The following is a 22,843-nucleotide window of genomic DNA, read 5'->3' as shown; positions in this document are numbered from 1 at the left end:
TCCTGCTCTAAAGTTTCTTTCAAACCAAAACCCAAGAAAAACTTTTTTAAATGTGAAAACCCAACTGGCCAGAGAGGTGTGGAGGGAAGGGAGGAAGGAGAAAAGGAAAGAGATTTTGGTGAGATGGTTCTATGTTTGGCCGTGTGTTAAAATTCTATCTGTACTTATTACACGGGTGAGGATGAGAAATCACATCGGGTAGCTCTTCTTTAAGGATCATGGATGTCAGACTCGTGAGAAGCAGGTGTAGGCCAGACGAAGAAGAGATGCCCCATAGCTAACATGCATTTTGTAAGCCTTTGCCATGCACCAGACCCTGGCATTGTGAGCTTCTCTGATCCCTAGAGGGACACGCTGCAAATACACCTTGAAGCATGGGTTCTGGCCCTTTGCTGGGGCTGGCCCGACCTCTGCTCCTTACAGGGAAGGAGACTGGGGGCCAGGAAGGGTAGGGACTGCCTAAGGTTCAGCCTCGATGCTAAGTCATGCTGTGTTTCTCATGTCTGTCCGTCTGTGTTTGAGAACTCCTATGAGTTGGCATTCTTCAGCTCTCAATTTCCCTGTACCCTCTGGTGTTCTTGTCCACTCCTACGAGATAATAACAGCAACAATTAAACATGGCCACAGCCAGCTGCTGCTGCTCTGTGTCTGAGACTCTTCCGGCCTGCAACACTGTTCCTACAATGCCTCCTTCCTCCTTACCTCCAGGCCCTGGCCAGCTTGTGTTTCCCAGGAAGCCTCCATGTTCCCCATCCTGAGTGCTGTCTGTCCCAGGTGGCAGTCCTGCTTGGCTTTGGGCTGCTTTGGCACCTGGATGCTTTAGCTCAGACTTCTCATCAAACCTCAGGGAAAAGGCTCACAGTCACCAGTTTATAAGGTCACACGGTTGTTGAGGGACAAGACGAGGCTTGAGATCTCCTAAGACACAGTCAAGGTGCTTGGCAGGAGCAATTACTGGCTGGCTTCTCAGTCTTGAGGACACTGACAAGCATTATCCCTATTTTTTTCCCTTAATGTTTTGGTGAGATTTTTCAAAACTTTCTTTGGAAATATTCTCAATATTCATTTCTCAACACTAGCCAATTTAAACAGTCATTTTTTGAAAAATTTTTGAACCAAGATGAATAATTTTTAAAACTTTATTATGTACTGAGTTAGAAAAAGCCTGACCCTTCTACTTATTACCTTTTTAGCCTATGCAAGTCTTTTAGGTGTTCCTGAACTTAGTTTCCTTACCTTGTAAAATGGCAAGTAATAGCACAAGGGGAGGAGGAAGTTGTAAGAAATCAAGGGAAGTAGGAAGAGGCCTAGGTTATATTAAAAAAAAAAAAAACAAAAAAACACTAAGTGGTAAGGAACTATTGGAGTAGATAGACAAAGCAGTCAGAAGCTTAGAAAAACCTCCTTGACTGATGAATATAGAGAAGAGATGGCAGTGGGGAAAACTGCAGGAGTCTAGACATGATGACAGCCTGCCCTGACAGAATATGGAATATGGGGAGGTCTGTGAGGTTGGTAAATTGAGGATGGATCCCAAACCTATGGTGCCCTGGACAGTGATAGGGAAGGTAAGAAGGGGAAGGGGTTAGAGTGTAGTATAATTAGGTACTCCAGCAAATGCATCGGGGGCTGGTCTCTTTTTCCTTCGTCCCCTATTCTGAATGCCCAAGGCATTTCCCAAGAATTTACCCCTTGCCATCTTTGCTTGGAGGCTTCTTTCTCTCCTTAACTTCTCCAGATTGGTGCCCTTATGGCCTACCACTCATCTGTGGGTAGCAATCATCTATGAAGGAAGTTCATTTTATTTCTAATGGTCAGAAATTTTCCTGACAGCTTTGGAGATAGAGAAGGAGAGATAAATGCAAAGTGATAATTTGTTTAAGGGATAGATACAAAAATTCTGGCAGTTCCATCAATAAAAACCAAAAATCTCAGCACAGAATGCCTTTCCCTTTACTTTGTTCTGAGGGTTGTGCTACAAGGTGCTGTGAAAATGAAGCTGCTGCTTCAGGGGCAGGTCCTGGCTGCCCAGAGCTTTCCCTTTGAAAGGGGGGGCTGAGCTGAGAAGGGCTGCTGCTCCTTGACTTTCTACCTTCTGACCAATGCCCACGGGTTCATTTCACCAGAGGAAGAAAAATAATCCTTGCCCAGCTATTCCTTGGGACGTAACACAATCGTAGGCATTTCTTATGTTATGCTTGACTACAAAGCAGAAGTTCTTAAACTATTTTCAATTTTCGACCCCTTTTAGCCTGAGAAATTGGTATGTAGTTATATAAAAATGTATAAAGATAAAACATTTACTAATAATCATAATTCTGTGACTCCCCTGGGTATCTGACCCGCTAGAGTTGAGACTCCATTTTAAGAAGCTTTGCAATACATGGAGTAAAATGAGTTAAATCCCAGATTCATAAACTTTGAGAAGTTAGAAGAAACCTGGAAACCAGGCCAGTTGGTCTAAAGTAAACCCATGGAGCCTGTCCTCCTTTAAAGCCCTCCAAGGAAGGCCTGTTGCCTGGTTCCTAGGCTTTTGAACAGCTTAGATCTAGTTATGGAGACCCTGCTAGATATGGAACCCGAACTCCCAGCCAAGCTGGGGCGTGTCCCTGTCCCTGGGACCAGTTTCTTAGGCTCCCCAAGCTCTTGTGCTTGTGTCTGAGAGGAGGGGTCAGAAAGATGAGCCCTGACCTCTGAGCCTTCTAGCTCCAGGGATAAACTTGTGTGGAGAAGCCAAAATCCGCCCCTGTGCAACTTTCACAGATCGTTCTTGACTTTATTTCTTTTATTTTGGGGGGTAAACTATGATGTTCTGTTTCTCTAAGTCGTGAATCGTTTTCTTGGGGAGCTTCCGGAGGCAGCCTTGGCTTTCTCCTCCAGCCTCCCTGAAGTTCTCCCCTTGACTGACTCCAGAGTGACTTCCCCACTCAATGTTGGCTCCTTATGTCCTCCCAGAGAATGGGCTTGTGGGAACTCCTTACAGAACCAATGAGCAAACTCCTTTAAAGGTGTAAACTCTGAACTGGAGAATTGTTAAGTACCAATTGAGCACCTTGTAAGGATTCTGACGGTAAACCCTAAGAATTGGTGAAATGGCCTAAGGCTATTGGCTGGGTACTACACTGGAAGGATGTCTAGGGAGAAGGGGGGGGCAGGAGGAGGAGCCAGGAAGGCCCCAGAAGGGAAGTTGTGTGTGGGAGAAAGGGCAAGCAAGACGTTCTGGTTGGACCCTAGTGTGTGGGGCAGGCGAATAATATGTAATCTGGTCCTAGGAAGCCACTGGAGGCAGCAGGCTTTTGTTGGGGAAGTTGGTTTGGAGTCCCTGCAGTAGCTCAGGCAGGCTGAATTGGGATGGTGCGGATGGAGCAGAGAGGAGGAGTCTCTGAGGTGTTTGTCAGGGTCAGTCAGTAACATTTATTAAGCATCTCCTATGTGCCAGGCCCTTTGCTAAGTGTTGGGAAGATGAAGAAAGGGTCTTTCTCTGAAGGAGGACACTGTCTAATGGGTGAGGCAGTGTGCAAAAAGTATGGACAAAGAAGATATCTATAGCACCCAATGGAAATAATCAACAGAGAGAAAGGCCCTCGAGTTCAGGGAGGTTGGACAAAGCCAGGGGGAGCCAGGAGGGAGGGCATTCTAGGCATGGGCCACAGCCAGGGCAAAGACACAAGAGTTGGGAAAATAGGAGATTTGTTTGTGGAATGACCAGGAGGCCAGTGTCTCTAGATCAGGGAATAAGGTTTAAGGAACCTGGGAAGGTGGGAGGAGGCTAGGTTTGATGGACTCTGAAGAACTAATAGCATCTTGTATTTGCTCCTGCAGGCAATAGAGACCCATTGCTTGTGTTGAGTGGGAGAATGACATGGGTCACTTACTGCTATAAGTTTCTGTACTTTCCAGGAACTAGTTTTTTTCATCCGTTAAATGGGGATAATAATATCGGGGTTCCTTCCTCATGAGGATATTGTGAGTAGTAGTCATTTAACAAGCTTTCATCAGGCATCTGGTATGTGCCAGTTACTGAGTTTACAATTATAAAAGTGTTAAGACAACAGGATTTTGCAGTTGATTGGCAACTTCAGGTGTGGATAGCTTTGCAATCAGCTAATTGGAGACCCCTGGCTTTGGGGACCAAGGAATTGAAATTATTGTTATTAAGAGTTTCATTCCATTTGTGCATGCTGTTTGTAAGTTCGGATAGTTATTTCGAACGCTTTAATACATTCTTACCTCCTAGGGTTTGGCTAATACTTTTGCGATGAAATTTTGAAACAGGTAGCTTAGGGATTTAAAAAATTGAAGCTTCAACAATTGAACTCCAGCTGTGTTGTAAATCCCTCAAACGGCCATTCAAAGTGCTTTTGGACCAAATTGTTTTTGTAAGATAAGGAACGAATTATTAAAAAATAGTATGTTTTGATAAGATTATAACTTGGTGTGGGGGAAGTAGTATATAAATAAACCAGATCAGGATGGTGAGGCTATAAAGACGTAGAATGGGTCTTTGTCTTTGTCTAATCAAATTAAAGCGGGACTAGATGAAAAACTCATTAAGGTTTTGTAGCATCTGATCTTTTTTCATGAGAAGTTATATTTTTCACTTTCCCATAGTGACCTTCGTGATATGATCCACTTGCTAAGCCTTGAATGTATACTAATTGATCGTGCTTGGTTCGTTTGGGATCTGTGCAACTTGCTCAGTATCATCTTTGAACATGTGATTATTTCTAACGTTCCCGCAAAAAGCTTAATAGGTATTACTGTGTTCTCTGGGATGTTGAGGAGAGTCATTGATTTATAGTATTTAGAATTGGCAGGGAACTCCATAAACAGCTGACCTCATTTACAAATGAGTAAAGTAACCTCAAAGAAAAACTTTTCCCATGAATACATTAAGAATGAAACCTGTAGAGGACTAGAATCTGCCTTATTCATTGTTGTATCCCTAACAGTCAGTTTAATGCTTCACCAATCAGTTTCCAAGTTGAGAACAAAATTGTTTATCATTATGTCAGGGAATGCCCAAGATGAAATGCTTGTGGGAAGCAGTAAGATGGTTGAGATAAGGAGCAAAGAGTCTGAAATGATGTCGGGGAATATAATTATCATTTGAGGTAGAGACCCACCATATTGATTCGTTTAGCTTGTTGTCTCCCTCAGTGGAAGATAGGACAGTGAAGCTGAAGAGAGTCTTTGACCCTTTTGAGAAGGGAGTGAAGAAAGGACCAAGTCTAATTTTTGTATATTCTTTCGAATCCTCTGGTGTGTATTGCTTTAAGACTTTATCCTTTAAAAATCTTGGTTCTTTTTGGAAGACATACTAGATGTGGTGTGATGGAAAGCCCAGGGGCTGTGACCCTGACCTGCCCTGCTAAGTCAGCAGGGGTCTTCAGCTGGCAAGGATGGGCTTAGACTTGATGGCCCATCAGGTCCCACCTGGCTTCAATCTCATCATCCTTTGTACATTTCTCTGCTTCCATGGAGCTCGGTAGCTGGGTGGATTTAGTGTCTCGAAAACCCGAGTTCAAATCCTTCCTCAAACACCTCCTAGCTTTGTGACCTTAGGCCAGTGGCTTAATGTCTGTGAACCTGTTACTTTCTCTGCCTTCAAGTACTGTATACATGCTAGCGACTATCACTGTTTATTACAGCTTCCCATTGAAGCCCCTTAACTTGACTGTGTGTATGCTGGTGGTCTCATTCCAGCTTCTCTTCTGTAGTAATCTCCAATATGCAGTTGACTGCCAGATTGATATGTCCGGCTTTAATCTCTCCAGTTCCTAACCACTCATCATCTGCTTTCCATCTTTACTGGAAGTCTCATCTACATTTCAAATGGAGCAGATCCAAAATTAGACCCATCAACTTTCCCTTTAAGTTTCCTAATTGACTTATAGATTCTCCCAGGAAAACATCTCGAATCAATTCCCATTTAGTAAAAAAACTGAGTTCAGAAAAGGTAGGTGATTTGTCCAATCTTACACACACAGCCCTGGTCTGAGGTAGGATTTGAACTCTTTATCTCCTTGATTTGAAGGTCAGCACTCCTGCTCTGCCAGATCTCTTTTCAGTGTTCCCAGGAGGTTTCTGCTTCTGTTCCCTCTAAAACATTCCATTCTCATGTCAGTCATCCTAAAATACAGCTTTGATGCTCGCATTTCTCCTTTCACAAGCCTTTAATTGGCTTCCTTTGCCTCTTAGAGAAAATTAAAAATTTTCTCAATTTGGCATTTAAAAAAATCTTTCTTGTGTGTCTGCGTTATCAGCCATATTTTGTTTTCTTCTCCATTGTAAGTACCGATTTCCACCCAGAAGAGACCAGGCTGGGATATTATGGCCTGATTACTTTTCTTAGATAGCTGTTCTGGGGTGGGATGGGGATGGGGGTGAAGGCTGGGAAGGAGCATTAGAGCAGCCCTTGAGCTGACAACCGGAGCTCCTGCAGGCCGCTGGAGAGCAGGCAGGTTGGTGGCCAGAGTTTGACTTTTAGCCTTGGAGTCCGGGCCCAAATAAGTCCCTCTGTTAAGTTTTGTGATGCACTGAGTTTACTTAGATTTAAATGTGCTTCTGGGCTCATAATCTCAGTGTGCAATTGAATCTGTAGTCTAAAGATGCAAGATGGGACAGTGGTTAGAGTCCTGCAGTCAGGAAGATCTGAGTTTAAATTGGGTCTCAGACACTAGCTGAGCAAGTCCCTTTCCCTGTGTCTGCCTCAGTTTCTTCTTCTGTAAAACAGGGATACTAATAGCTCTCATGATTGTTGTGAGGATCAAATATAATGCTACTTGTAAAGCTTTTTGCAGATCTCCATCATCATCATCATGATCATCACCACCATCAAAGTACATACAGACTGCTGAATTCTACCACCCCGTGTGAAAAATAAACATACCCTTTTCTTTTATGAATGTATATGGTTAAGTAAATGTTTCTTGATGACAAGTTTTGATCCATAGCAGTGTGCCTGGGAAAGTATAATTGAATTGTTCTAGTTTGAAGAACTCTCTCATATCTGTTAATTTATTACATTTTCCATCCATTGTTAATTCTTTTAGTGTTTCTGAGACATGGATGAGTTCTGCTAAAGTATATAAATGTGACTGTGCCAAGACCATTTGATTTTACCATTCACTCTAAGAGTTTTTAAACTTTTGTTGAATTCATTCACAAAGAGAGGAAGGGAGTATCAGGAGCTCTCGGTGTGGGAGGAGGGGAATATTAAGCTAGTTTTTCTATATGCACTCGAGGACACATGTCTTAAATGATTCTTCAGTGTGAGTAAGGATGATTTAATGGAGTTCTTTGTCATATTTAAATGGTTTTACTTATATTTTCATGAAATACAAGACTAGTGTGTTTTAATTACTCTTAATTAATTAAATTAATTCATGACATCTTGCTAATAAGGGAAAAAGTTCATTTCCCCATATCATTTAGGTTCTGTACTGATGTCAGGAAGACCTGAGTTCAAATGTAGCCTGAGACCCTTACTAGCTGTTGTGTGACTCTGGTCAAATTACTTAAACCTCTATTTGCATGATCCACTGGAGAAGAAAAGGCCAAACCACTCCAGTATCTTTGCTGAGGAAACCCAGCAGTTGAACAAGTCAAATCCTGGAAGGGTCTCCAGATGTCCTTTTGGGAAACATTTGAAATTTTTGGTCTACATTAGCAACTCCATTTGCCTTTCACTGGTCTTGGGGGAGGAGGGGGAAAGAGAGGTGGTAAATGAGCAAAGCTTGCGTTATGTCATTTCTGAAATAATTTTCTAAAGTTACTTTGTTTATTAGCATTTGTTAACACATTAGATAACCTTCACTTTATATCAATTACATTAGAACAGTTTTTTTTTTTTTCATCATTTCTTACATTGTTTTAAAATAATTGAGAAAATAATTTACTTTGTTTTATTTTTAGGGTTATATCCTGTGTTGTGACCTCATGGTTTAAGTGGGAATAAAGATGAGTATAAGCAGTGATGAGGTCAACTTCTTGGTATATAGATACTTGCAAGAGTCAGGTGAGTACTTCAATGGAATAAATAGGCCGCAAATTCCTTTAATATTCTCAACCATCTTTCATACATTTGACGTCTGTACCAGTCCAAATTGTTCAACTTTCTATGTTTCTTTAATAAATGGACTGCCATTTATTTTTAGCCTATGTACTACTGCATGGTTTAACTCTCTGACTCTTTCAAATATATTGGAATCATCTCAGGTGTATATTTATCACAAAAGCTTTGGCTTTCCCAGTTTAAAGATGACTTCTATGATTTTGATCCAATTGGGAGCAGTTATTAGCTGCGTGTTCCCCATAAAGCTGCTGCTGTTCTCCAGAGTTTGGCCATCCTTATTCAGAATCCTCAGCTGCCTTTTGAGAAGAATGGGAACGAATCGGGCCCTAGGTGTGCGGGGTCAGCATGCCGAGGCGGCTAATTACCTGCCAGCATTTTTTCGTGTTAGCCTGCTGGATTAAATCATCAAGCCTGAAGGGTGGAGGAATGTAGGCTCTGTGTGTTTCCATAGAGATGTATGCAGATATCAGGCAGCGAGAGGGCTGGATCAGGGGTCAGAGGAGCTTGGCTTTGGATTCAGGATCTGCCCCTAGAATCCTCATCTGCCAAGTGTCCGGAATCTCTGGGCCCCTGGGGTACTCTGACCTCTAGCACATAATGTGCAAGTAAGTTCTCCTGAGGCTCGCAGTCCAGAAAGACTGCGGCAATAAGGGAGGGACGCTCTAAGAACCAATCACATAGGGCAAGGATAATGGAGAAGATTCAGGCTGTGCATTGAGGGTGCATCCTAGCAGCCCTAAAGCTAAACTCCAAAACTAAAAGTTGGAGTTTTAAGAAATATGACCCAGAACTTTTTGTGGTATTTACTTTTAAGTAGTGTAGTCCTGTGTCAAGCCATCTGTAACAAGATAAACCTTTTCAGTTTTAGGGTAATGTAGTGGAAGTGCAGGGAAAGTAAAACTTGTGGGGCCAGGGGAATGAGTGACATCACCGCCTTTAAGCAAATAAGCAGCTCCATAGTACATTCCCTCTCTTCTCCCCCCTCCTCTCCCATCCTCACCTTACCCCTTCCACCCCATTTTCATTTTCTCATCTCATGTTTCTTATTTTCTATTTTTCTGTAGCCCCCATTGTCTCCAAAGGTTGTTCCCAAAAAAGTGTCTTGGTTAAAGTGGCCACGGTGTTTCAAATAGGCCGTTTCTCTAAGTGTAGTTCTAGCTTATTAGGGAAATGATTATTCATACCTGATTTGAGCCTAAAGTTTCCTGAGTGGCTGGTGAGTGTGAGAAAAACTTAAGATTCAAAGACATATATCTCTGCGTGGGGCTTCTGGGGATGAGGTTTACTCTTCTTGGGTAACAATAGGTTCTGTGCATGTGAGCCTTAGAGTTGAGTCACTGGTCATGTCACAGCTTGGAGGCTTTTTGATTGCAAAGCAACAGCTTAATGAGGGAGCCCAGCCTGGAAGTTAAGTTCCATGAATTCTGAAGGCAGGTGCGCCCTGTAGCAATAGCAGCAGGATGCAGGGCAGGCCTGCCGGGGCTAACGGGGCAGACTTCCTGCTATCCAGTACGGAACGATAACTCATGGTTCTGGCTGCCCCCAGGGAGTTCGCAGCACAACAGACATCAGGAGATTTACTTGTTAGATTTGTTCATTAGACTTAGACCTCCCTCCCCCAACATCTTTAAGATGGCAGAGTGTAAGAAATTTTTGCATTCCGTGACTCTGCTGAGAGTATTCCTTCTCCTCCTAACTAGCTGTAGTTTGAAAAAGTGGGGAATGGGACAGGAATAATGGAGAAGATGAGAGCTTTCTGTGTAGATTTGTTATTACAGTTTTGTCATTGGTTAGTATTCCTCCGTTTTAGTTAACGAAGGCACTGTATCATAGAATGAATTGATTTGTTATTTAAGTTGATTGTCTATTCTGTGCTTTCACCTTAACATAAGTGATTTGTTATCAAACCCTTGGTTGAGGACAAAACAATCTGTTACGACGTTTTCCCCCTATGAGGTAATAGGCTTTGTCAGCCATTATTTTTGTAGAAATGTAGTCTACTACTCATAGGGCCAGCGACTGCCACCTAATCTGTTCCTTGTTTGAGAAGATGAGAGACGAGAGCGTTAGACATGGCTGGTGGACACGCAGTATTGACGCAAGTCTTTGTTGAAGAAGTCTGGGCTTGGGGTTTGGTTATGAGAATGGCTAGAAAAATGGCAGAGAGAGCTGTAGGGCGGAACTTTGGACAAGGCTGACATTTAGCTCTTGAGCCATCCCTGCAGGAGACTTGACTGTCGATTGTGGGCAGGTTTACTCGGTGGCTACCTTTCCATCTTCTCCCATCAGCTCTTATTCCGATAGTCTACTTCCTGTTTCAGGGAGCAGGCGATCCTGTGTTTTCTGTTTCTGTTTTTTAATAGTTTGGATTTCGTTTTTGCTTTTTGGAGACCCGATATGTATTGATTACACAATTACCATAACTCAGAACAACTTACTTCCCTGAGAGCAGTTGTTGTAGGTGTGGGTCATCAAATTGTATAGAGAAAATGGTAACTTTGTGGTAAATTTACATGTATTAATAATAAAACATGGCTACACATTGCTGGCCCTATGTGTATAGTGAAATTGGTTATTTTACCAATCCTTTCTTCTGGAGCAACGGATTAAAGGTTATAAAGAACAAAGAAAGAAAAAAAAAACTTATTAATTTAGTTACTATTATACTCTTATCAACAGGTAGTGTGGACTTTATTATTGAAAGTTTGGAGTAGCAATAATGGCTCCTTCCCAAGGCTCAGAATTTAAGGACTGAAAGCTCTTAAGCTCTCTTACCATTGCTTATGGTGGTATATTTTTCTTTTCCTTTTCCTCTTCCTCTTTCTCTTTCTTTCTTCTTTAAAGTTTTACATTAACTAGTGGAATATACAGATACAAAAGCACTAGAGGAGCATATCTTCAAATTCTTTTTTTTCCCTTTCTCTCTCAAGATTCTCTTTTAGACTCTTAACATGTTATGAACTTGCTATTTCTCTCTTTTACTGCCTCCCCTCCCACCCTTTTCTGCCATTTAAATAACTATATTCCCAATCCAGTGGAAAGAATCCTTAACTATTGCTTTCTTTATATATTTCGCCACTGATGGCTAACTCATGGAGTTGCTAGAAAAGTGCCTTATTAACCCAACAGGGTAATATTTTATTTTATTTTATTTTATTTTATTTTGTTTTATTTTATTTTATATTTTTACTTTTTCCTGAGGCTGGGGTTAAGTGACTTGCCCAGGGTCACACAGCTAGGACGTGTTAAGTGTCTGAGACCAGATTCGAACTCGGGTCCTTCTGACTTCAAGGCTGGTGCTCTATCCACTGCGCCACCTAGCTGCCCCCCAACAGGGTAATATAAATATCATATCTCTACAAGGAGTGCGGCTCCTCAAATTGTTTTTGTTTGTGACCTGTATTAAGTTAGGGTAAACCTTATTTTGTGCTTTTACTGGGACTTGAAGAATTAATCTGTTGAGGCTACAGACTGAAAAATTACTTTTTAATGTATAGATATGAATACACATATAGAAAAACATTGCACATTCATATTATCAATTTTCTTCAGTAGAATTAACTGTATTTTTATCTAACTAAAACTTTTTTTCATCCTTTCTTCTCACATGATCTATTGTAATAATTGCCTTTGAAATTGGTTTTCCTAGCCATTCAAAACCATCTTTTTTTTAGTCATTGAAGTTCAAGGAATTGTTCTTGGGTTACAATTGTGGTTAGGAACCATGGGTTATATAACCATGAGAGAATCCTAATAATTGGTCATAACCTTTTCCTTTCATTTTTCAGTTATCACTGATGCTTTTGTATTTGGCCATTGCTAGGTTCCCTCCCTTTCTCTCTCCTTCTCTCCTCCCTTCCCTCCTTCCTTCTTCCCTCCCTCCCTCCCTTCCTCCTTTCCTATCTCCAGATATTATATTTGAACTATTTGACATTAAAAAAAAAAATCTTTAAGATGTAATTATACCTATCTTAAACTGGCTATTACATGAGCTGATGTAGCACCCCCACCTTTCCCCAATATCCTTGACAGTTGGGAAGTGAAGTGTTCTAGTCATTAAACACTAAATGAGTTTGAGAAAACATTTCTTGATGTGGCCAAAGTTGAGAACCCACTTTGGCCTTCTTAGTAAGAGAACTATAATAATTTTTGCATTATATTTCAGAACGGTAGTCCCTTAGGTTCTGATGTGTACAACGTTGCCTTATGTAGATCCCTGGATCTACGTGCAAGGATGCCATATATTACTGGGTATAAGTTAACCTAATGTATAGGTCAACTAGGCAGCCTATGTTAAGTTTCTATTCTCAGCAGCTGCAAGGAATAGGCAACACAGCTTCCTCCGATTTTTATTTATGCAGCTGCTCATGGACTGAGATCACCATTGCTTTTCCCACCCTAGACCAGTAAAAGCTGATTTTAGCAGCAGGCTAGGTCAAGCTTAACTGCCTGTAGTGGAGCTTTGTGCAGCTGCTCAGAGCTGGGGTGGAGAGAGCTCAGCTGTCGGCCTGCCTGACATCAACATAGCTTTTTAGGCTTTAAAGTTGTGAAGTGACAAGGCTCCGTGAGCATCGGAGGCTGAATCAACGTGTAGAATTTAGTGATGTAGTCATAGAAGGCTTCAAAATTAGTGTCAGGCAGTTTTATTTAAAGAGCTATTATGCATGGAGCCAAGGAACTAAGGGAAAACTATTGTTTCAGAAAATGACTCGCAGCGACCCCGCACCAGCCTTTGGCTTCTCATGCAGAGATCACGAGAAGTCATAGGCAGGGCCTTCAAAAACCAACATCCATAGCCCTGCGCTGCTGGTAGCCTCTTCAGTGAGGAGCATTGTGAGCCAGAGAGTTGAGTCAGTCAGGGGTTTGTTAAGCACCTTCTGTATCCCCAGGCCTCTGGGAGGCTGTAAAGATAGAAAACCAGGAGAACAGGAACATACGCAGGTCCCCCATAGATACAAAGGAGATCTAAGGAAGGGGTCAGGACAGCACCCTGTAGAAAGTGGTTCTTGAGCTGAGCTCTGAAGGAAGCTGGATATTGTTTTCTGCCTTTCTTATTATGAACTTAAACATCAACAGGAATGGTTGAGGAAAAGAGAAATGCGAGCTGCCGCTGTGCAGAGCTTTGGTTTTCAAAAGATGTGTTCACTGGATTTACTGTGGCGAACCTAGGGGAGCCTCCATAAGGGTCCTGAGTCAGCAGGAGGAGGGCCCATGATGCTGGAGCCTTCCTGAATCTTGATGATGACGCAAGTTCCCTGGAAGGTTGGAGTCTGATGGTGACATGGGCCAGAAGGCCTGAATAGAGAAAGGGGTGAGAGCTGGGGTAGCCTTGGAACTGACAAACTGATGATTCGGCCACAGGAGGTAGATAATGAGCCCAGGTGTGTGTGTGGGGGTGCAGTTAATGTTTTGTGTCTCCCACATATCTAGAAGGATGTGTTCAGAGAGCCAGGAATGGTGCAAGAAAGGGAAGAGAGGGATTTGGGTCCTCTGTACTCTAAGGCCCACCCACTGACAACAGATGGACAGAACCTAGCCTTGGGCACTCTCACACATAGAGAGGGTTTGGGACCTCGATGATTATATAACAAAAGGTACTGAGAAGAGTCTACCCGACAAATAGAAGTACCAAGAGAGTGCAGCATTTTTAAAACCTAAAGGAGAAAGAATCTAGGAGGTGATCAGCAATATCAGATGCTGTTGAGAGGTCAAGAAGGATGAGATCTGAGAAAAGGATATTGGATTTGGCAATTAAGAGATCAGGTAACTTGAGAGCAGTTTCACTCAGTTGCGTGATGTTAGGTGCCAGATTGCAAGGGTTTAAGAAGAAAAAGAGAAGATATGCAAGGTTAGTAAATAGCTTTTTCTAGGAATTTATGCGTGAAAAGAGGAGAGGGAGATAGAGTGTGGATACCATGAGGGAATAATAGGAGCAAATGAAAGTGTAAGGAGGAGGAAAAGCTAGCCATTTTTGTAGGTAATTAAGAGGGAAGATTGGAGAGCGAGAGATGCTAAAGGTTAGGGGAGTGCTTGCTTGATGGTGGTAGTTTGCAGGACTAAGAATACAAATAGTAATATTGACTTTATTAGATTGGAGTAAAGGAGACTAGAATGGGTTAGTGAGATGATGTGAAGGGATGTTGAGATAAAAAGTAGGGGAGAAGTGGGGAGCTTCAAAGAGGAAGGGTGGCTTTTCTCAGCAGAATAGAAGGTGAGATTCCCTGAGTGCGAAAGAAAGGGAAGATTGGGAACTGAGGTTTTGAAACTGTTGTAGAGGAGAATAAAGAATTTCCTTGTAGTGTGGTTGACCCAAATGAGAATAGGTAGTATAAATTTAAAGTGGGCTCTAATGATTGTGGTTGTGTGACATCTTTCAGGCCCATGTGAGTGACTTTTGAATGGAGGGAGAGGATAATGAAAATTGTGGAGGATTGGTGTTTGACAATGCATATGAGACAGAGACAATTGAAATCCATAGAAAGTTGGACTGATAAGACTATATCAAGATTAAGAGAAAAGTCAAGCCAATGAATTCATCACATTTGCTCTGTGACTATAACTACAAAGAAAGAAATGACTATTACTCTCAAATAAGTTAACATTTCTGTGTCTCTGTGTGTGTGTGTGTGTGTGTGTGTGTGTGTGTGTGTGTGTGTGTGTGTGTGTGTGTGTGTGTGTGTGTAGATACAGACTAAACAAAGGCAGGCAATACAAATGAGTGGGAGAGAGGGCAGTACCAATCAAGAGAGTGAGAAAAGACTTAACAAGTTGGAGCTTGAGTCTTAGAGAGGGACTCTGAGGTAGAGATGTGCTGGCTATGAATCCCAGACATGGGAAATTCAGAAGGGGCCTTTTCTCTGAATTACACTTTGTCTTGATAACTTAGCACTTCCATGGATTCCATAGTCACCTCTGTGCAGATGCCTCCCGGATCTATATGTCCGGCTCTAGATGTCTTCTGAGCTTCAGTCCCACCTCATCAATTGTCTATTTTAAAATAAAACTGGATGTCTCAGAAATATTTTAAGTTCCACATGTCTAAAACTCCTCTTTCTCCAAAACTCTCCCTACAATAAACTTCCACATTGGTGCTAGGAGTACCATCAGCTTTCCAGTCACCATGGGTCACAGCCGTATTCCGATCCTTGACTCCTTAGCTCACTAGTCTTTTACTAAATCTTATCATTCCTCTTTACACAATGCACAAAGTAAGTTGAAGAGGAATGTGCATTGACAATTGTGAGAGGGGGCTTTGACCACCACTTGAGTCATTTATCAAGCTTCCTTTTGCCACTTGTGAAGCTGGCTTGCTTCTTAGTCCCTGGACTTAATTGAGAAGAAAAACTCTGTTTTGATGGCATCAACTGATGCAGGTACTCCTCTTATCATTAAGAATACAAGGGGACTAGAAAAGGGACTCTGTAAGAGTAACAATATTTTTGTTTTCCCCCAGAGGCAATGACTGCTGCTCACTGCCCTGGTGTTCTCTTTATGATTTGCCAGGACTCTTGCAATGGGGAGGCAATTTCAGCTGACATTAATAGCTTCTTTCTCTATTCTATCCAAGACCCAGATCTTCATTCCTTTCTTCCCCCTCTCTTCTCACTACACAGATCTCAAGACTTAGGGAATTTGAAAAGCAGGGCTCTACCCCAAATATTTGGAGGCTGCTGCCTTTTGGCAGAGATCCTCAGCCATTCTTGTGAAAAGGGAAAAAACAGCTGAGCTGAAATCTTCTCTCCATGCACTGAATTCCCTTCTATGAGCCACAAATGTGGTCTTAGCCGTTGTCATTTGCCCTGATGTTTATCATGATGGCCACAGAAAGAGAGAGAGAACTGCTTAAGGAATCAGAATGGGCTGAAGGTCAAAGAGGGGCATTGGAGCATGGGTAAAAATATCGCTGACTAAATGGTGCATAAGAAACAGATGAAAAATACAAACATTTAATTCTTCTTAATTGGCTCTGTTAGTGAACATTGGTGACTTATCAAGGAGAGTAAGATTCTTTGTATATTTAAAAATTGGAATAGACTAAATTGAAGAGAGCTCAAAGGGTTAAATCCTGAACTAAGGAAACATTCATATAATCCTTTGTGAGGCATATATTTACTTGTATTTTTAAAATAATAAGTGTCTTACATAAAGTATAATATATTCTCTGACTTCTTTTTAACTGAATTAACCTGATTTTAGTTTCAGATGTGTACGTATGGGCCCTTTTGATGCATAATAAACAAGTAATTAAATATACATAGATTTGAAAAGCCTAAATTTCACTTAAAAGGAAGTAAAGTGATATGCTAGGGCATTCTTAGAACATTGTGCTTCATGTTGTAGTTATTTGTTTCTTAAGTCCGGCCTTGCCCTGCTCTGGACTTTGTGTGCTTATGGCAGGCAAGACCTGTGCCATGGAGCCCCACTATACTTGGCAAAAAGCAGTCAGTAAGTCTATGTTGAATGAGACTGAATCTTAACGCTGATGAATAGAGAGAGCCTGGATTTTCCTTGCTCACTTGGGCTCTCTTACTCTATTTTTAGACCCTAGATAATCTTATAAGCAAGACTTATTTTGTAATTAGCACATTTGTTGTTGAGCGTTTCGTTTGCATAGAGAATGGTTTTCTAAGAGCTTAAAAAGAGTTTTCCTTCATTCTTAAGAAGTAGCAGTTCCTGTTTTATGCGAATAAGTTGTTTTTAGCAAACCTTTTATTTCATAATTAGCATAAGAATAAGTACTCATTGATTGTCTCAACTAGATTTTATAGTTTATATGGAAGAAAAAAAGTTAATGTTTTACTCTGCCATGAATAATAAGCTCAGTGAAACTTTGAGCAAGGCAGTGAAGGTCCTCTAGCCTCAGTTGTCATCTGTGAAATGAAACATTTGTAATAGATAATTGCCAATTCCCTTTTAGCAGTAAATTCTGTAATTTTTCTCTTTTCATTAATGCCTAACTCGTATTAGTTCAAGACCTTTCAACTTATATAAAACTTGAAGATATGTAACTACATATAATATAAATATCACAAAGATATAAAGCCTTTAAAAACAATGGAGGATGGAATTGTAAAGGTGACCATATTGAAATGACATTTTACATATCCTTCATCAAAAAATTTAATCTCAGGGAGAGGTGTATGATTGGAGTTACTAATATTAGGAATGTAAGTTCCTGTGGTGTTTTATAATTATTATTCACCTCAATAGTTTATTTAAAAATGTTATGATTTTTTAATATATATATATATATATACTGTCATTTGTTATGCTGCCTGTTAGGAAATATATTCTTATGGCTCTTTTCTTATCTTTAGGGTTTTCTCATTCAGCATTTACCTTTGGTATAGAAAGCCATATCAGCCAGTCTAATATCAATGGTGCCCTGGTTCCACCTGCTGCTCTGATTTCTATCATCCAGAAAGGCCTGCAGTATGTAGAGGCAGAAGTCAGTATTAATGAGGTATGGTGGCTTTCTTTCCATAAAATGACTCTTTTCTATATTCCACTCAAGTGCCATTTAAAAAAACCATTCCAGCTTCTGATTGATTTACTTCCTTATTTACCACACTTGTGCTGACCCCTCCCCGGGGGTGTGGTGGTCTGTCCATCCTTGGAAAGTTGTCAGCCTGATGGGGAGACCTCCCCCCCCTTAAACTCCCCTACCCCAAAGCCCCTCCCTGGCTGGGTGCCCTGGACTTGGGTCGGTCTATTTCCTAAATCGGTAAATCTTCTATTAAATTGTTACCAGAATCACCTGTTTCTTCCTCTGTAAAAGCTTACCTGCTGCCCCCTTTGATCTCACATAGCAGTTTGTTTCCTAACCCTTGCGTGTACTTAAGTAACTGTAGTCTGAAATATCCTTTTTGCTTATCTAATCACTCTTAGATTCTAAGTCCTGTGAAGGCCCACCATCTAGCACAACTTGTCTGTACAATTTCCATTTTCCAAATGTTTGTTAAATACATGATCCATCTCCTCATCGTATATTTTTGTACTTGAATAATGCTTGGATTTTTTTCCTTTTAAAGAATTGACCATTCATTTGAAGAGAAATTTTTCTTGGAATAGTTAGACTGTGGGTTAGCTGATTTATTAGAGAACCACAGATTTAAGTTAGTCCTTTATATTCTTGCCTTTCTCTCAGACACAGAGTTGATTTACTCTGTAGGCTTCTCTAGCAAGAGCATTTCCTCAATAGCACCTGGGTGTTGTGAAATTAAATACATCATTATTATTGCAGAGATTGGATTTAAAACAGTTTTGTTTCTCCAAATATTTTTAGAATAAGACAACCCATGTTGTTTTTTTTGTTGTTATTGTTGTTTACTGCCAAAAGTATTCTTTCTAGTAGATAGATTAGAGGAATTTCACTAAGTAAGGAGACTTTCTGAGCTAATTAACCTGGTACTATTTCTGTAGCTGAAAAACCCTTTAATAAGGAAGTGGCTTGCTTTTATAGGACCCAGATAGTATTTATCAAACAAACCCAGGTGTCTATATGTAATCACAAGGAAATGGATGAAATGAATGAACTCTTCAAGTTTGGCGTTTTATAAAAATTCCATTGAGCTTTAAAAAACATACTGGAATTTAGGAGTCAAGAGAGTAGGATTCCTATCAGGAAAACTTCCTAACCATTGAAGCAATAGTTTCTTTACCCCAGATCTGGAATTCTTAACCTTTTTTCAAAACATAGACTTCTTTGATACAGTCAGAAGCCTATGGCCCCTCTGGAAGCATATTTTTAAATGACTGAGGTAAAATACATAGGATTACAAAGGAAATCAAATATATTTAAATAGCTATAAAGACATTTTTTAAAAGTACATTTACAGAACTCAAGTTAAAAACTCCCACACTAGATAATGTACTTCTGGTATGATATTCTCTGATTTTAGTGAATCATCCTAAAAAAGCATTTTGGCCAGACTCAACTTGACATTATAGTGTGTATCTATGGCTTGCTTTTATTTATTTATTTCTGTGCTGAGGTGTCATTATTCTATAATCATGCCTGTTGAAATGCCTTGATGGTATTTTTCTTTTTTTTTTTTTAATTGTCATTGATGTTCAATTGAGTCTGACTCCTTGTGACCCCATTTGGGGTTTTCTTGACAGAAGTACTGGAGAGGTTTGGCATTTCCTTCTCCAGCTCATTTTACAGAAGAAAAAACAGGCATATAGGGTGAAGTAACTTGTCCAGGGTCACAAAGCTAGGAACAGTCTGAGGTCAGATTGCACCTATTTTATTTTACTTACTAAACAATACTAAACAATTTTAAATGAGTCATAAATAAAACTTGGTGGAATGAGTGCTGTATTTAGAACTGGAAAAATACCTCAGTTTGGCTCCCAGATCTTCCATTAACTCTTGAAGTTGACCTTGAACTAGTCCCCTAAGCCCTTTAAGGCTCAGTTTCTTTCCTTTAAAAATTCGGGCATTGGACCCAATGCCCCTGAGAGCCTCCCTTGGATAGCCAGCCACAGACGTGTTTCTTATATTGGCCCCTGACTCTTGATTTTTAGAAACAAGAATAGAGTTCCTAGCTTCTCTTTTCTAAAAAGTTGAAGTGGCACATTGTCAGTGTGGGTTTTTATAGAAGGGAAGCTCCTTGAGGGTAGGAACTGTCCAACTTTTGTCTTTGGATCCCTTTTAGGTATGCAGTTTAGTGCCTGCCCATAGTAGGCATTTCATATGTAAGTGTCTTTCCTTTTCCTTCCTCTTGTACAACAGAGATCAGCATCCACATGGATTTGCTTTGGCCAGTTTTCAGTTCTAAAATGTTCAAATGTCCAAAGTCTAAGAACAATTGATCGTTTCCTGTTCCTTTTATTTTTCTTTCTCTGACTTTTCAAACTTAGGATGGTACCTTGTTTGATGGACGACCTATAGAGTCTTTGTCACTGATTGATGCCGTGATGCCCGACGTGGTACAGACCAGACAGCAAGCGTACAGAGATAAACTTGCCCAACAACAGGCGGCAGCTGCCGCTGCCGCCACCCCCACCACAACCAATCAGCAGGGCTCAGCAAAAAACGGAGAAAATACTGCAAATGGAGAAGAAAACGGAGCCCATAGTATAGCAAGTAAGCTGAGACACAGGCTCGGACTGATGGGGAGCCCAGCAGGGAGTTTGAGATGGCATCCCATCTCGAGCTTCAGTGAAATTTGTGTGTGGGCCAGTTGGTGTAAATAAACATACTATAATCAATATTTCTTTCCGTCGTTTTAAAGATTTGGAAATGTCCTCAGATAGCTGTTTAATTCTGGCAGGAGGTGCTTTTCCACTTAGCGCCTGTGTCAGCTTCTAAACTAACTGTCGCATGACTGAGTACATTGCAGTTTGGGCAAGGGCCTTTGTTTTTCTGCCATTATTTTGCTTGTTACCTAGTAGTTTATTATCTTGCCAGAGCATTATTAGTTAGGGGGTTATCACTTTGGCTTATTTTTAAAAGGGAAAATTATCTTTCCTGACTTAAATTCTTAGCTCCTTTTTTTTTTTTTTTTTTTTTTTAAATTTAATTTTTTTTTTTATTTCTAAGTTCAAAAAAACAAAAAACACCTTAGGAAGCTCTAAATATAACCTAGCTGTTTCTCCCAACACACTGAAAGAATGATATATCAGCAACCCCTACTGGCAGAAACAAAGCATGGTATTGGCATGGATTATATTTCACTCAGGAGATGTATCTTCTTTTGGTCAGCCATGTTGGGGTAAAGTGTCCCTATCTCTACTAGCTCTGTCTAGCTTATCCAACTCCAATATTTGAAATATTAAAATTGTTTTTGCTAGTCTTAAATGTGACAAACTTTTTTTATTATTATTATTCGCCAGTAATTGTCAGTATATCCTAAAAAAGCAGATTAAAAAATCCAGCTCAAAACCTTTTTTAGATGGGTAACATTATACTCATATATTTATAATATTCAATTCTCTTCAATTCAACAACTATTTATTAAGTACCTTCTGTGTGTAAAGAATATAAAGACAAAGGGGAAAAATATCCCATTTTATCATCAAGCATACCTGCTTGATTATATTTAGTGTATTTTTTGGCAAAAATCACAGAATTTCCTAACTTTTATTCTTTAAGAACAAACAGGTTCTGGATACGTGGTACATGTTGCTAATTTTTAGATCAAAACACTTTTATTTGTGCTTTTACAACTTTTGTATAAACATTTTTCTTTCTTGCAGATAACCACACAGATATGATGGAGGTAGATGGAGATGTTGAAATTCCCCCAAACAAAGCTGTGGTATTACGGGGTCATGAGTCAGAAGTGTTCATCTGCGCCTGGAATCCTGTTAGTGATCTCCTAGCCTCAGGGTAGGTCTCTCACAATGAAGCAAAGTATGGGTCATGCTTAAGAACTTTATGAATTTATGACTTCGGTCCAAAATATTGCTGGAGTCTTCTAGTGTGTCGTTTTTTCAGAGTGCAGAGACTCTTTTGGAATGAAACATTTACTGTTCACTCTTTTTCTAGCCCTTCCTAGTTTGTAAATGTTGCACTGTAACTTGATGGGGATGATAAACCATTTTTTCCTGATTCCCTAGATCTGGTGACTCAACAGCAAGAATATGGAATCTGAGCGAGAACAGCACGAGCGGCTCGACCCAGCTAGTCCTCCGCCATTGCATCAGGGAAGGTGGGCAAGATGTGCCCAGCAACAAAGATGTGACCTCCCTTGATTGGAATGTGAGTGCCTGGCCCCCGTCCCATGTAGGCCTGCCTCCTCCCCGGGGACTCCTCCCTAAGGGTCTCCTCCCCAGGGCTTCCTCAGAGTATCCTGATGCTCCAGCCACGGGTTATTGGATTAGGTTCTTGGCAAAATGAGGGGTCCCATGGACTGAGTGTCCTTGCCCCAGTCAAAGTTATCTTCTATGAGCTAAGCAGTGCTGGCTGTGTCCATTTAGAACAGTGAGAAGGAAAACGTTTCATGGGAGAGTCGGAGCTTCCTTATCGGGCCCTTCTTTTTGAACTGTTTATTCCTGGTTAGGGCCTGTTAGACACTGGCGTGGTTGGAAGTCTGTCGTGTGTAGATTTTCACACACTGCTGTGTTTATCTTTACCCTGTGTCAGCTCCGACAGGCTGGGAGGAGAGAGGAACTTTCCAGACTTTCCAGACAGATGGCCCTGGTCCGGAAATCCGGGACACCATTTCTTCAGCATCCCCCTGAGCCCATTCTAGGTGGATGTCTGCTTTAAAACGGATTCTGTAGAACGAGCAGCTTTTTAGGCTGTGATCCTGAAGCATTTCACTAGTCAGTCCACCAACTGTTCAGAAATGCAGGAATATACAGACTGAGGCTGGAGCCTCGTGTCAAAGTGTATCTCTGGTTATATGTTTAGATCCACCTCAGAAAGGACAGACGCCTGCTCTTAACAATAGTAGCGTTATCCTGACCTGAGTTTGACAAGATGGTGGAGTTTGGTTTTTGTGTGTGATGGAAATGAAGCCTGTTAGGGAGATGTCCAGGAAAGGGACTGGAAGGCAGAAACACGTGGGGAGAATGCTCCCCTCTGGCCAAGCCCGTCACTTACACTTGCAGCTCCCTTATTGGGCCTGGGTTTCCGTTTCCTTGTTTCTCAAATGAGCTTTTGCATTGGATAACCTTGGAGGGTCCTTTGAGCTCTAGGTCTGCCCTCCTGTTCACTCTAGTGTTTATAGACACAAACAACTGGTTTTCCTGAATACATGGCATGGAGTGGCTTACAGTGCCCAGGCCAGCCTTGAAAGCGAACTGACCTCTTGG

At 41.0% G+C, this 22,843-nt stretch overlaps 1 protein-coding gene across 5 annotated transcripts in view; it reads left to right on the top strand.

Moving 5' to 3' along the window:
• The window catches only part of TBL1XR1 (TBL1X/Y related 1), a 135,136-nt gene that overhangs the window by 96,623 nt on the left and 15,670 nt on the right, over positions 1-22,843 (top strand). For 2 of the 5 annotated variants that reach the window (XM_074298228.1, XM_074298227.1), the window contains 5 exons: positions 7,918-8,020; positions 17,395-17,540; positions 19,943-20,168; positions 21,281-21,413; positions 21,644-21,785. In XM_074298228.1, the coding sequence (XP_074154329.1) occupies positions 7,963-8,020; positions 17,395-17,540; positions 19,943-20,168; positions 21,281-21,413; positions 21,644-21,785 (705 nt within the window). In that variant the 5' untranslated portion in view covers positions 7,918-7,962. Of the gene's footprint in view, positions 1-7,917; positions 8,021-17,394; positions 17,541-19,942; positions 20,169-21,280; positions 21,414-21,643; positions 21,786-22,843 lie in introns of those variants that run through there. The other 3 variants (XM_074298229.1, XR_012487689.1, XR_012487688.1) reach the window with 3 other exon arrangements.

The sequence above is a fragment of the Sminthopsis crassicaudata genome, chromosome 3 (assembly GCF_048593235.1).
Source record: "Sminthopsis crassicaudata isolate SCR6 chromosome 3, ASM4859323v1, whole genome shotgun sequence".
Lineage (NCBI taxonomy): Eukaryota > Metazoa > Chordata > Mammalia > Dasyuromorphia > Dasyuridae > Sminthopsis > Sminthopsis crassicaudata.
Note: the sequence above shows the minus strand (reverse complement) of the source record. Positions and strands in the feature narration are given on the sequence as shown.